Source organism: Schistocerca gregaria, chromosome 9 (genome assembly GCF_023897955.1).
Source record: "Schistocerca gregaria isolate iqSchGreg1 chromosome 9, iqSchGreg1.2, whole genome shotgun sequence".
NCBI lineage: Eukaryota > Metazoa > Arthropoda > Insecta > Orthoptera > Acrididae > Schistocerca > Schistocerca gregaria.
The window spans coordinates 159940400-159956359 of NC_064928.1; the positions used below are offsets into that span (position 1 = coordinate 159940400).

At 41.1% G+C, this 15960-nt stretch overlaps 1 protein-coding gene across 1 annotated transcript in view; it reads right to left on the reverse strand.

Annotated features, from left to right (window-relative positions):
* Positions 1-1516: 1516 nt before the first annotated feature.
* Positions 1517-15960, reverse strand: part of LOC126291749 (MD-2-related lipid-recognition protein-like) — a 100269-nt gene continuing 85825 nt past the window's right edge. Inside the window, exon 4 of the mRNA XM_049985427.1 lies at positions 1517-1787. Within this exon, the coding sequence (XP_049841384.1) occupies positions 1680-1787 (108 nt within the window). The 3' untranslated portion in view covers positions 1517-1679. The remainder of the gene's footprint in view (positions 1788-15960) is intronic.

A 15960-nucleotide genomic window follows, 5' to 3' on the forward strand; every position in this document is an offset into this window, starting at 1 on the left:
AGCGTAAGATGAATGCTATCCTCGGTGAAACGCATAAGGTTCGTGTACATTTATTTCGCCGCGAGAGGCACTTCCCGTTACAAGTTTTTTTTTTAAGTCTTTACAACACAATTGTCGCTGGGACGGCACACGCCAAACTGAGACACAAAGTTAGAAAGAAATCCAAAAAATAATAAAAGTGGCATTGTATGCCAGTGGCATACAAAATATTATCAAAAATTCTCAACAGAGTGGTAGATACTTTAGACAAACAACTAGGAGAATATCAGGGTGGTTTTCGCAAGGGAAGATCCTGTGCAGAACAAATTTTTAACTTAAAGTCAATAATTCGCCATAGAATGTTAACCAGCAAACCAATACTACTGTCATTTATAGATTTCAAGAAAGCATTTGACTGTATACACAGAGAAACACTACACCACGGTGGTACGACCAGAATGTTTATATGGATCTGAATGCCTAACGATGAACTGTAAGAACGACAAACAAGAAGTACTGGAAAGAAGGATCATTAGAAAAACATGGGTGCAATGAAAACCGCAGATGGTTGGAAAATAAGAAGTAATGAGGAGATCAACAAAAATATAGAAAAAAATGTCTGAAGTAATGGCCAAACGAAGATTATCCTTTTTTGGACATCTCTACCGAATGGATAGAAGAGAAATTCGTTAGCATCGAGTATAGATTTAAGTGTCAAGAAGTCGTTTCTGAAAGTATTTGTATGGAGTGTAGCCATGTATGGAAGTGAAACATGGACGATAAATAGTTTGGACAAGAAGAGAATAGAAGCTTTCGAAATGTGGTGCTACAGAAGAATGCTGAAGATTAGATGGGTAGATCACATAACTAATGAGGAGGTATTGAATAGGATTGGGGAGAAGAGGAGTTTGTGGCACAATTTGACAAGAAGAAGGGACCGGTTGGTAGGACATGTTGTGAGGCATCAAGGGATCACAAATTTAGCATTGGAGGGGAGCGTGGAGGGTAAAAATCTTAGAGGCAGACCAAGAGATGAATACACTAAGTAGATTCAGAAGGATGTAGGTTGCAGCAAGTACTGGGAGATGAAGAAGCTTGCACAGGATATGGTAGCATGGAGAGCTGCATCAAACCAGTCTCAGGACTGAAGACAACAACAACAACAACAACAACCGAATGGATGGAAGTAGACTAACAAAACAAATACTCCTATATTTCTGGAAGAAGAAATCGACAATAGCATGGATTACAGAAGTAAGAAAAGATCATGAAAGAAACAACATCAAAGAATCAGAAATAGCAGAAAGAAACTGTTTTAAAAACAAAATACTAAATTTGGAAGGCTTTCAAAGCAGAACAAGTAAAAAATCGGGAACAACATGGACAGAAGAAAGGAAGAGACTTCATGGGGAGAAAATGAGGGAATACTGGGAAAATAGGAAACAACAACAAAGGAAGAAGAGGAACTGAAGTTGTTAACGTGATCCTAGTTGGTCAATACGGTTTAAAAAAAAAAAAAAATGAAAGTAACACAGCCCAAGGTGTCAAAGCCTAAAGGCATAGTTTATTTCAAAATTCCCATTTTATTTTTTACACAACAGTTGGGGTAACGGCACTGTCAGACTGTAACTGAATGTCTGCTCCCTGGCAGACAGACTCCTCGCACAGGAGCTCATGCTGAAGGCCGTGGAGAGCGCCCTCTAGCTCCTGGAGCTGGCGCCGCCGATTTTGATGGTGATCAGGAAGCAGCACTCGAACTTCCGCTCCTCACCCTTGTTCCACAGCTTCCACATCACGTCGTATTCTCTCTGCATCAAAAGAAAAAAAATAATTTTAATAATACTCGATAAACAATAAGAAAGGAAAAATGGAGCAAGTATGAGAAGTACAGTGGTATGTCACTACTAGCGAACCAAAGATCGTGGTGGGAGGGAATGGGCGCAGAAAGGCGTGGAAAGGAGATTTGGACGTATATCCAATTGCCAAACATATTTAGCAATTACGAAGCTTCTCTCTGGCAATTTCAATCCCCGGCCCCTTCCTCAGTCCATCTACTCTTTCCGCCTTTCTCTGACTTTGAGGCTCGTACACGGAAGCACCAAAGAAACTGGTATAGGGACGCGTTTTCAACTACTGCGATATGAAAACAGGCAGAATACGGCGCTGCGGTCGGCCTGTACAAGACAAGTGTCTGGCGCAGTTGTTAGATCGGTTACTGCTGCTACAGTGGCCGGTTATCAAGATTTAAATGAGTCTGAACGTGGTGTTACTGTCGGAGCACGAGCGATGGGACACAGCATCTCCGAGGTAGCGATGAAGTGGGGATTTTCCCCGTACGACCATTTCACGAGTGTACTGTGAGTATCAGGAAACCGGTAAAACATAAAATCTCCGACATCGCTGTGGCCGGAAAAAGATACTGCAAGAATAGGACCAACGACGACTGAAGGGAATCGTTCAGCGTGACAGAAGTGCAATCCTACCGCAAATTACTGCATGTTTTAATTTTGGGACATCAACAAGTTTGAGTGTGCAAACCATTCAACGAAACATCATCGACATGGGCTTTCGGAACAGAAGGCCCACTCATGTACCCTTGATGACTGCACGAGGCAAAGCTTTACGCCTCGCCTGGGTCCGTCAACACCGACATTGGACAGTTGACGCTGGAAACATTTTGCCTGGTCGGACGAGTCTCATTTCAAATTGTATCGAGCGGACGGACGTGTACACGTATGGAGACAACTTCTTGAATCCATGGACCCTGCATGTCAGCAGGGGACTGTTCAAGCTTGTGGATGCTCCATAATGGTGTGGGGCGTGTGCAGTTGATATGATATGGGACCCTGATACGTCTAGATACAACTCTGATAAGTGACACGTACATAAGCATCCTGTCTGATCACCTGCATCCATTCATGTCTATTGTGCATTACGACGGACTTGGGCAGTTCCAGCAGAAAAATGTGACAGCCCAAACGCCCAGAGTTACTACAGAGTGGCTCAAGGAACTCTTCTGATTCTAAACACTTCCGCTGGCCACCAAACTCACCGGACATGAACATTATTGAGCATATCTGGAATGCTTTGCAATGTGCTGTTCAGAAGAGATCTCCACCCCCTCGTATTCTTATGGATTTATGGAAAGCCCTGCTGGATTCATGGTATCAGTTCCCTCCAGCACTACTTCTGACATCAGTTGAGTTCATGCCACGTCGTGTTGCGGCAGTTCTGCGTGCTCGCGGGAGCCCTACACGATATTAAGCAGGTGCACCAGTTTCTTTGGCTCTTCCGTGTATACTCCAACTGCAAATTCAGATTTTGTAGAAATAGTCCAATCATAAGCCTATAAGACATGTATACAGCTTTTCCTGTTCCCTGTGAAATCCTGAGGAAGAAAAAAAAAAAAAAAACAGTACAGCATTGTATAATTTTTGTTTAAAAATATGTACAATGAGAAAAGACATGTGAGAGAAACATTTTTCCTAATGGTTTAAACGAACTACTGTCATAGTTAAAACTGGCTGGAAAGAAAACGAAACCACACATTTTCAGAATAGAGCACAGCACAGCACAGCATTATTTTTTTTTGCTGTCGGTTTTAACATAAAAACAGCACTTTGTTCATTAAAAAATTATATAGCCAATGTCCTTCTGCATGTTTATCAGAGTAACATGTGAAAGCGTCAAGTAACTCGGTCAGGAAGTTTTCGAGATTCTTGGTAACAACTTTATACATACATCAAAAGACGTTTTGCATCACCAAGGTTACCAGAACGCCTGAAGCCAGACGTTGACTGTCGGTATTGTATCACAGACTCAGTCCCTTTCACTGCTCAGAGATGTCACTAAACCGGCCAAAGATGTAAACAACCATGCATGAGCAGCGCCTTTTACACGGAGCTGATCAGTTCCAGCCATTTCACCAGGAGGGAGGCACACGGCTCGTGTTGTGTGTAGTTCAACCATGCATAGACGGTCAATACCGCGGTTCGATCGCGTCCGCATTGTTACTTTGTGCCAGGAAGGGCTCTCAACAAGGGAAGTGTCCAGGCGTCTTCGAGTGAACCAAAGCGATGTTGTTCGAACATGGAGGAGCTACAGAGAGACAGGACATGTCGATGACATGCCTCGCTCAGGCCTCCCAAGGGCTACTACGGCGGTGGATGACAGCTACCTACGGATTATGGCTCGGAGGAACCTTGAGAGCAACGCCACCTTGTTGCATAACGCTTTTCGTGTAACCACAGGACGTCGTTTTACGACTCACACTGTGCGCAATAAGCTGCGTGATGCGCAACTTCACTCCCGACGTCCACGGTGAGATTCATCTTTGCACCCACGACACCATGCAGCGCGGTACAAATGGGCCCAGCGACATGCCGAATGGACGACTCAGGAATGGCATTACATTCTATTCACCGATGAGTGTCGCGTCGGAGATGTGTTTGGAGGCAACCCGGTAGGGCTGAACTCATTACACACACCAAGTGCAGCAAGGTGGAGGTTCCCTGCTGCTTTGGGGTCGCATTATGTGGGGCCGACGTACGCCGCTGGTGATCATGGAAGGTGCCGTAACAGCTATACGATACGTGAATGCCATCCTCCGGCCGATAGTGCAACCATATCGGCAGCGTATTGGCGAGGCATTCGTCTTCATGGACGACAATTCGCGTCGCTATCGTGCACATCTTATGAACGAGTTCCTTCAGGATAATGACATCGCTCGAGTAGAGTGGCGAGAATGTTCTCCAGACATGAAAAGTATCAGACATGACTGGGATGGATTGTAAAGAGCTGTTTATGGACGACGTGACCCACCAACGACTCTGAGGGATCCACGCCGAATCGCCGTTGAGGAGTGGGAGAATCTGGACCAACAGTGCCTTGATGAACTTGTGTATAGTATGCCACGACGAATACAGGCATGCATCAATGCAAGAGGTCGTGCTACTGGGTATTAGAGGTACCAGTGTGTACAGCAATCACCTCTGAAAGTCTCGCTGTATGGTGGTACAACATGCAATGTGTGGTTTTCATGAGCAATGAAAAGGGCGGTAATGATGTTTGTGTTGATGTCTATTCCAATTTTCTGTATAGGTTCCGGAACTCTAGGAACCGCGGTGATGCAATTTTTTTTTGGATTTGTGTATATTAAAGGCTTTTTTTAAAAAATGTGGGGCATTACTTACTGAACGTCGCTCGTAAAAACTTATCTGTATAGAGAGTTCGACGCCGATTCACATGAGGGGCACTCCAGCATATTTCGAATTTTTCGTGACGCAGAGCTGTGCAGCGATCGCGGGAGCCGTTACATCTACGTCTACATGACTACTCTGCAATTCACATTTAAGTGCTTGGCAGAGGGTTCATCGAACCACAATCATACTATCTCTCTACTATTCCACTCCCGAACAGCGAGCGGGAAAAACGAACACCTAAACCTTTCTGTTCGAGCTCTGATTTCTCTTATTTTATTTTGATGATCATTCCTACCTATGTAGGTTGGGCTCAACAAAATATTTTCGCATTCGGAAGAGAAAGTTGGTGACTGAAATTTCGTAAAAAGCTCTCGCCGCGACGAAAAACGTCTATGCTGTAATGACTTCCATCCCAACTCGTGTATCATATCTGCCACACTCTCTCCCCTATAACGCGATAATACAAAACGAGCTGCCCTTCTCTGCACCCTCTCGATGTCCTTCGTCAATCCCACCTGGTAAGGATCCCACACCGCGCAGCAATATTCTAACAGAGGACGAACGAGTGTAGTGTAAGCTGTCTCTTTAGTGGACTTGTTGCATCTTCTAAGTGTCCTGCCAATGAAACGCAACCTTTGGCTCGCCTTCCCGACAATATTATCTATGTGGTCCTTCCAACTGAAGTTGTTCGTAATTTTAACACCCAGGTACTTAGTTGAATTGACAGCCTTGAGAATTGTACTATTTATCGAGTAATCAAATTCCAACGGATTTCTTTTCGAACTCATGTGGATCATCTCACACTTTTCGTTATTTAGCGTCAACTGCCACCTGACACACCATACAGCAATCTTTTCTAAATCGCTTTGCAGCTGATACTGGTCTTCGGATGACCTTACTAGACGGTAAATTACAGCATCATCTGCGAACAACCTAAGAGAACTGTTCAGATTGTCACCCAGGTCATTTATATAGATCTGGAACAGTAGAGGTCCCAGGACGCTTCCCTGGGGAACACCTGATATCACTTCAGTTTTACTCGATGATTTTCCGTTGCCGCGGCAAATTCAAATTAAATTGAATGAAAGCAGTTTTCCCGCAAGTAAGCGGGCAGGTAACGGTACATTAAAATTATTTCTGTCAGATTCCCGGAGACCTCAGAGGTGAATGGTGGATTTTATTATGTAATTTTCAGGTGGAATGGGCAACTGATATTATGATATCAGTGACGTAAATAATTTAAATAAATCAGAGCAATAACATTTTACTTGTGTGATATCAAATGTGCTATGATGAAACCTATTCTGGCTAATAATACAACAACCAATTTTCATTTTTAGTTTCATGCTCTAGTGTTAGTCGTGGCAATCAATAGTGTTCATATATTAAAAAATCCACTTCACCTTTTACGTTTAGCGAACATAGCATACTGTAACTTCTGTACGTATAATAAGAGCAATTTTCAGTGCATTTCAGAGATGAAAGTAGCGAAGGACATGTCTAATTTCATAATTAGTTACAGCAATGATACCGTGTTTCGTTTCTAAAAAGCTAGATCATGGTTACATAAAAATAGTTTGCAAAGTAAAGATCATACGTGCACAGCAGGAAATCGGTTAGTGTTGTGCGAATCCCCACGAAATAGATCAAGGTGCACAAAGTAAAAATATTTCCAACTGCAGAAACTGATAGTGAGAATCGCACTTTATCTGTTTTGTTCGCAACAATAAGCAATATAAAGTTAATTAAAATATTATGCCATATAAACTGCATATAAAGTCAAAAGCGCGGTGGGGATTACGCGACACTCTGTCTTCGTGTTCTATAGCTTTGACGTGGGTGTGTATGACCCCAGTTGTTTTTGCGCCCTAAAGCAAAATAAAAAACGGTTTAGAAAAAGTGGTCCTTTAATTATATTGCGCGGTGTAGCTGGCACGGCATCAGCCCCGGAAGTTGACCCGCTGACTCTGCAGCTGAACTCCAGTTCACTGCGTGGTCCCTAAATACCCAGTGACCGCAAAAAAATGATGTACGCTCTAATTATGAGCACATGGCAGTCGCTACAAAATAGTGCAGCAATGGCGGCGCCTACTGTAGAAACGACCGGAGCTGCGGTGCCCTTTCGATGCTTTAACGCCTGCTGCTTAGGCAACAATTCTCACTCTGCGGTACCGCGTGCAGTCTGTGTCCTGTGTATAGAGCAACAGGTAAACGCGTTTTTCGTTCATTAGCCGATTAGATAAGCTGTATCCAAAGTCTTCCAGAAACCATGGAACAAGGGATAACGTTGGCTCCGTTGTCTACTCTTCCTTCTGGATCTCACTGGCGAAGAGAGCGACGTGAATCTCACAGTATCACTGTTTGTGGAGTCCACGGCATTCCTACAAAGGAGATTTCTTTCCCTCCCGCACACTTGGGTCAATTCTAGTGTTCGATTCCACTCGTCTGCTTTGAGCGATGACGTCATACCTAACGCATAGGCGCTACATAGAGACAATCTTTGAAAGGAACTATCATATTCGTAAACAAACGAATGTAGCATACGATAAAATTACAAATACAGTCCACGTGATCAGTTACTTAGCCACAAATTATACCGACAAGAATTAAAGGTAACGGAAATAAATAAGAACAGAAAAAGAGAAGTTCACATGTATGAAATAAATTGTTATCGTAGTTTATGCGAGTAAGAAAATCACAGAGAATCTTTAAATCCAGTACAGTATAGCGCATGGTGAAGTCATAATATTATGAATCAGCGTTAAAATTTAATACTAATTGCTAATTCTAACGGAGGGAGTTTACAAGTAACGAAAATTGACAAAAGTAGGGTCTAACAAATACTGGAATCGGTAACTGGAACTGATTTATAAAGGTTAATTCTAGTTACCGATTCCAATCATTCTACTGCTCGTTATTAAGATCGTTTTAAGAAGTGTGTGCACTTAAGTGCTACAGGATTTCTACATATGGTATTACCATCCTCATTACTATGAAAAAGAGATAAATTTGGAAGCTGTACCTACAATATTTATTAATTTTTCGTAGTAGTTCTGGGATCAATAAGAAATGCTGAAATCTTACAAAAACATAGTCCACATATTTACTGCAAAAATGTCCAAAATTATGAACCATCGAAAAGCCGGAAACGGTAACGATAAGAACTGACCTCCTATATAGGTCACTTGAAGTTACCGATTCCAGCCATTCGATGATTAATTAATTAGATCGTTTTTTCAGTACGTGTGTGCATTAAAAAGAAGGCTAATATGATTTCTGTATTTGTAATTGCTCTCTGAACTACTGGAAGAAAGTTACTAATATTGGAATCGGTAACTCAGAAAATGTTCAAAGGTGTGTGAATTCCTAAGGGACCAAACGGCTCAGGTCATTGGTTCCTAGACGTACACACTACTTAAACTAACTTACACTAACCTATGCTAAGAACAACACACGCACACCCATGCCCGAATGACGACTCGAACCTCCGGCGGGAGGGGCAGCGTAATCCGTGACATGTCGCCTCTAACCCCGGGGCCACTCCGCGCGGCAATCGGTAACTAGAGTTGACCTACACAGAAGGCCATTTCTAGTTACCGATTCCAGTTTTTGTTATACGCCGCAGTAGTTTCAGAGAGAAATTACAAATGCAAAAATGGCATTACATTTCAGTGCACACAATTGAAATAATAATTTACATATGAATCTTGGAGCGGTTGGAATCTGTAACTGGAATTTGCCAAAATAAAGTAATTCTAGCTATCGATTCCAATATTCTTTATTTTTTGTGGATATTCGTTTGTCGTGTACTGGCTTTTCTTTTAGAATTTAGTGTGTTGGTTTCTCCACATTTTATGCTACTGTTTCGTATTTGTTGCAATTCATTTAATATTCCAGTTTTTCTGATACATTTTGGTTTCTCCCCGCTAAAACCACCAGTTCCCTGCGATTCTTCCGTTAGATTCAATAACTAATATAAAATTACCGCTATTTTATAATACTATGGCTTCGCCATGTGCTTCACTGTAATGCAATTTAAAGGTTCTCTGTGCTTTTGTAGTCGCATAAAGACGAAAATACTTCTTACCAGACATTAAAATTAGTTTTAAATTTTTGTTCTTAATTTTTTTCGTTATTTTCAGTTAGTTTCTGTAAAATTTATTACTAAGTAAATAAATGTGTGAATGTGATTGTAATTTTATCGTATGCTACATTCGTCTGTATACGTGTATGATCCGTTGGTTTCGTAAATTGCCTATTTCGTATCCCGCCTGGAAGGCGGCGCAAGGGGCTACTCCTATAATTTGGAGGGTAGGCCGAATGTAGGAAGCTAGGAGCAGCAGGTGAGGTAGAAACACGTCGGTACTGCAAGTAAAATGAAAGATGTTTACCCTAAGTAAGACAGTAATAAAATATGGTTACATAACTATGGGTTAAACGGCCTTGCTGTGCTGGTACTGCGAACGGCTGAAAGCAAGGGGAAACTACAGCCGTAATTTTTCCCGAGGACATGCAGCTTTACTGTATGATTAAATGATGATGGCATCCTCTTGGGTAAAACATTCCGGAGGTAAAATAGTCCCCCATTCGGATCTCCGGGCGGGGACTACTCAAGAGGATGTCGTTATCAGGAGAAAGAAAACTGGCGTCCTACGGATCGGAGCGTGGAATGTCAGATCCCTTAATCGGGCAGGTAGGTTAGAAAATTTAAAAAGGGAAATGGATAGGTTAAAGTTAGATATGGTGGGAATTAGTGAAGTTCGGTGGCAGGAGGAACAAGACTTCTGGTCAGGTGACTACAGGGTTATAAACACAAAATCAAATAGGGGTAATGCAGGAGTAGGTTTAATAATGAACAGGAAAATAGGAATGCGGGTAAGCTACTACAAACAACATAGTGAACGCATTATTGTGGCCAAGATAGATACGAAGCCCACACCTACTACAGTAGTACAAGTTTATATGCCAACTAGCTCTGCAGATGACGAAGAAATTGAAGAAATGTATGATGAAATAAAAGAAATTATTCAGATAGTGAAGGGAGATGAAAATTTAATAGTAATGGGTGACTGGAATTCGAGTGTAGGAAAAGGGAGAGAAGGAAACATAGTAGGTGAATATGGATTGGGGCTAAGAAATGAAAGAGGAAGCCGCCTAGTAGAATTTTGCACGGAGCACAACTTAATCATAGCTAACACTTGGTTTCAGAATCATGAAAGAAGGTTGTATACGTGGAAGAACCCTGGAGATACTAAAAGGTATCAAATAGATTATATAATGGTAAGACACAGATTTAGGAACCAGGTTTTAAGTTGTAAGACATTTCCAGGGGCAGATGTGGACTCTGACCACAATCTATTGGTTATGACCTGTAGATTAAAACTGAAGAAACTGCAAAAATGTGGGAAATTAAGGAGATGGGACCTGGATAAACTGAAAGAACCAGAGGTTGTACAGAGTTTCAGGGAGAGCATAAGGGGACAATTGACAGGAATAGGGGAAAGAAATACAGTAGAAGAAGAATGGGTAGCTCTGAGGGATGTAGTAGTGAAGGCAGCAGAGGATAAAGTAGGTACAAAGACGAGGGCTGCTAGAAATCCTTGGGTAACAGAAGAAATATTGAATTTAATTGATGAAAGGAGAAAATATAAAAATGCAGTAAATGAAGCAGGCAGAAAGGAATACAGACGTCTCAAAAATGAGATCGACAGGAAGTGCAAAATGGCTAAACAGGGATGGCTAGAGGACAAATGTAAGGATGTAGAAGCTTATCTCACTAGGGGTAAGATAGATAATGCCTACAGGAAAATTAAAGAGACCTTTGGAGAGAAGAGAACCACGTGTATGAATATCAAGAGCTCAGATGGCAACCCAGTTCTAAGCAAAGAAGGGAAGGCAGAAAGGTGGAAGGAGTATATAGAAGGTTTATACAAGGGTGATGTACTTGAGGACATTATTATGGAAATAGAAGAGGATGTAGATGAAGACGAAATGGGAGATACGATACTGCGTGAAGAGTTTGACAGAGCACTGAAAGACCTGAGTCGAAACAAGGCCCCCGGAGTAGACTACATTCCATTAGAACTACTGACGGCCTTGGGAGAGCCAGTAATGACAAAACTCTACCAGCTGGTGAGCAAGATGTATGAGACAGGCGAAATACCCTCAGACTTCAAGAAGAATATAATAATTCCAATCCCAAAGAAAGCATGTGCTGACAGATGTGAAAATTAGCGAACTATCAGTTTAATAAGTCACAGTTGCAAAATACTAACGCGAATTCTTTACAGACGAATGGAAAAACTGGTAGATGCGGACCTCGGGGAGGATCAGTTTGGATTCCGTCGAAATGTTGGAACACGTGAGGCAATACTGACCTTACGACTTATCTTAGAAGAAAGATTAAGAAAAGGCAAACCTACGTTTCTAGCATTTGTAGACTTAGAGAAAGCTTTTGACAATGTTGACTGGAATACTCTTTTTCAAATTCTAAAGGTGGCAGGGGTAAAATACAGGGAGCGAAAGGCTATTTACAATTTGTACAGAAACCAGATGGCAGTCATAAAAGTCGAGGGGCATGAAAGGGAAGCAGTGGTTGGGAAAGGAGTGAGACAGGGTTGTAGCCTCTCCCCGATGTTATTCAATCTGTATATTGAGCAAGCAGTAAAGGAAACAAAAGAAAAATTTGGAGTAGGTATTAAAATTCATGGAGACGAAGTAAAAACTTTGAGGTTCGCCGATGACATTGTAATTCTGTCAGAGACGGCAAAGGACTTGGAAGAGCAGTTGAACGGAATGGACAGTGTCTTGAAAGGAGGGTATAAGATGAACATCAACAAAAGCAAAACGAGGATAATGGAATGTAGTCAAATTAAATCGGGTGATGCTGAGGGAATTAGATTAGGAAATGAGACACTTAAAGTAGTAAAGGAGTTTTGCTATTTAGGAAGTAAAATAACTGATGATGGTCGAAGTAGAGAGGATATAAAATGTAGACTGGCAATGGCAAGGAAAGCGTTTCTGAAGAAGAGAAATTTGTTAACATCGAATATAGATTTATGTATCAGGAAGTCGTTTCTGAAAGTATTTGTTTGGAGTGTAGCCATGTATGGAAGTGAAACATGGACGATTACTAGTTTGGACAAGAAGAGAATAGAAGCTTTCGAAATGTGGTGCTACAGAAGAATACTGAAGATAAGGTGGATAGATCACGTAACTAATGAGGAGGTATTGAATAGGATTGGGGAGAAGAGAAGTTTGTGGCACAACTTGACTAGAAGAAGGGATCGGTTGGTAGGACATGTTTTGAGGCATCAAGGGATCACAAATTTAGCGTTGGAGGGCAGCGTGGAGGGTAAAAATCGTAGAGGGAGACCGAGAGATGAGTACACTAAGCAGATTCAAAAGGATGTAGGTTGCAGTAGGTACTGGGAGATGAAGCAGCTTGCACAGGATAGAGTAGCATGGAGAGCTGCATCAAACCAGTCTCAGGACTGAAGACAACAACAACAACAACAACAACTATGGGTTTGATGAGCACGTAGGTGCGAAGTAGGATGTATCAAAGCTAACAGCAGTTACACAGGCAAAATCTGTAGTGGCTCGCCCACTATGAAAATGAAACGATGTTGGTCGGTCGTCTGCTCGGAATCAAATGTGCTGAATCTGGAGCGGCGCTCGCAGAGCTGCACAGCGCCGGCTAGAGGGCGCTGTCGTCGGTGTGGATCGTCCGCTCTCGTAGTGCCAGCCTAAGAACTTGTACCTACGCCGTGGCATCGTAGCTATCGATGCCATAGTCTTTACGTAGCGTCTTTGCCTAAGGTATGACGTCATTGCTCAAAGCTGACGAGTAGAATCGGACACTAGAATTTACCCCCACGTTGGTGTGCAAAACTTAACCACAAAAGTAACATTCGTATGATGTGTCACTTCCAACTAACATACCTCGACCAAACTCGGACCATACATGGGAAGTAATACTACAGTATAGTGCGGAAGGTAACGGATACAAATACACAAAGAGACGAACACAAACGACACTTTTATCCTAATACATCTACATTTACATCCACACTTCGCAAGCCACCTGAAGATATATATGTTTTTGGATAGGGTCCGCCTTTAGCAAAACACAGTTTTGTTTTTTAACCCAAACATGTTTCACTGCAGTTGCAGCATCCTCAGTGGGCTTTTATTTTCCATCTGTTAAAGATAAAGAACGTTCTTTGTTGTTTTGTACACATGTAGCTATTAGTTTTTGTTATAAAAAATGTAATTATAGATATTTGAAAAAACACATAAATTATGAAAATCCATACCTTTTTACCACATGGTGTGGTTTTTCTGACGTCTTGTGTTTCTACAGTGACCGACAGTTTGTCATCTGCAACCACTTATACCTTAAAGTAGATAAATTGTTTAAGCCAAAATTACGATTTGAAGAACTATGTTATTATTATGCCTGAAATTATTTAATTCTATGTGTTTGTGTGTGTGTGTGTGTGTGTGTGTGAGTGTTTATTTACATGGTGTTTCACTTACTCTTTTTTCGTCTTCATCTCTGTCAAACACTGAATATTGAGTTGCCACTGCCACTGTCACTGTCACTGTTTCACTGTTTATCAGCTATAAAAACAAAACATGGCTGGCAGTGGAACAGCTGGAGGTGTAAAAACAAGATGGCTGACAGTGGAACAGTTGAAGGTGTTCCTGGCGGCTGTTTTGAACCTTTCAGAGGTGACTGAGATATTTTTACTTTTTTATTATTTTTTTAGTGTGTGTTTGTGTGTGTGTGTGTGTGTGTGTGTGTGTGTGTGTGTGTGTGTGTGTGTAAAAGGGGGAGACAGAGAGAGAAAGAGAGGGAGAGAGAAAGGGAGGGAGAGAGAGATTTTAGGTTTCAGGATTTTTTTTTTTTTTTTTTTTTTTTTTTTTTTTTGGTGGTTGGGGGAGGGGGGTTAAGATCTCTATAGGTTGGTTTTGTCTGTTAATTCTTTGAGGGCAGAAACAGAGTGCCATTGCAGAGAGCTGTGTGTTCATTTATTATTTGTTTGCCTTCTACTATGGCTTTTTGTATCTGGTAATTTTCTTCGATTATCAGTTTCTGTGAGGGGCTGTTGCTGCATTTGAGAATTTTCAAATCCGTGTTGATGTTTGTTGGGCTATGTTTCTTGTCCATGAGGTGTTCAGCAAATGTGGAATGACAGCTGTTACTTTTTAATGCTCTTTTGTGTTCTGTATATCTGGTATTAAAGTTTCTGGTTGTCTGTCCTATATAAACTGCTTTGCAATCCTGGCATGTTAATTGGTAAATACCAGATGTGTTGTGTTTGTCTGTGCTTGTGTTGGTTGTCCTTAGTTTTTTCTGTGTTGAGTTGTCTGTCCTGTAGGCTATTTTTATCCCTTGTTTTTTGAGTATGTTGCCTATTCTGTGTACTGTTTTGTACTGTTTTGTACACAGAATAGGCAACATACTCAAAAAACAAGGGATAAAAATAGCCTACAGGACAGACAACTCAACACAGAAAAAACTAAGGACAACCAACACAAGCACAGACAAACACAACACATCTGGTATTTACCAATTAACATGCCAGGATTGCAAAGCAGTTTATATAGGACAGACAACCAGAAACTTTAATACCAGATATACAGAACACAAAAGAGCATTAAAAAGTAACAGCTGTCATTCCACATTTGCTGAACACCTCATGGACAAGAAACATAGCCCAACAAACATCAACACGGATTTGAAAATTCTCAAATGCAGCAACAGCCCCTCACAGAAACTGATAATCGAAGAAAATTACCAGATACAAAAAGCCATAGTAGAAGGCAAACAAATAATAAATGAACACACAGCTCTCTGCAATGGCACTCTGTTTCTGCCCTCAAAGAATTAACAGACAAAACCAACCTATAGAGATCTTAACCCCCCTCCCCCAACCACCAAAAAAAAAAAAAAAAAAAAAAAAAAAAATTCCTGAAACCTAAAATCTCTCTCTCCCTCCCTTTCTCTCTCCCTCTCTTTCTCTCTCTGTCTCCCCCTTTTACACACACACACACACACACACACACACACACACACAAACACACACTAAAAAAATAATAAAAAAGTAAAAATATCTCAGTCACCTCTGAAAGGTTCAAAACAGCCGCCAGGAACACCTTCAACTGTTCCACTGTCAGCCATTTTGTTTTTACACCTCCAGCTGTTCCACTGCCAGCCATGTTTTGTTTTTATAGCTGATAAACAGTGAAACAGTGACAGTGACAGTGGCAGTGGCAACTCAATATTCAGTGTTTGACAGAGATGAAGACGAAAAAAGAGTAAGTGAAACACCATGTAAATAAACACTCACACACACACACACACAAACACATAGAATTAAATAATTTCAGGCATAATAATAACATAGTTCTTCAAATCGTAATTTTGGCTTAAACAATTTATCTACTTTAAGGTATAAGTGGTTGCAGATGACAAACTGTCGGTCATTGTAGAAACACAAGACGTCAGAAAAACCACACCATGTGGTAAAAAGGTATGGATTTTCATAATTTATGTGTTTTTTCAAATATCTATAATTACATTTTTTATAACAAAAACTAATAGCTACATGTGTACAAAACAACAAAGAACGTTCTTTATCTTTAACAGATGGAAAATAAAAGCCCACTGAGGATGCTGCAACTGCAGTGAAACATGTTTGGGTTAAAAAACAAAACTGTGTTTTGCTAAAGGCGGACCCTATCCAAAAACATATATATTGTTAAAGCAAAC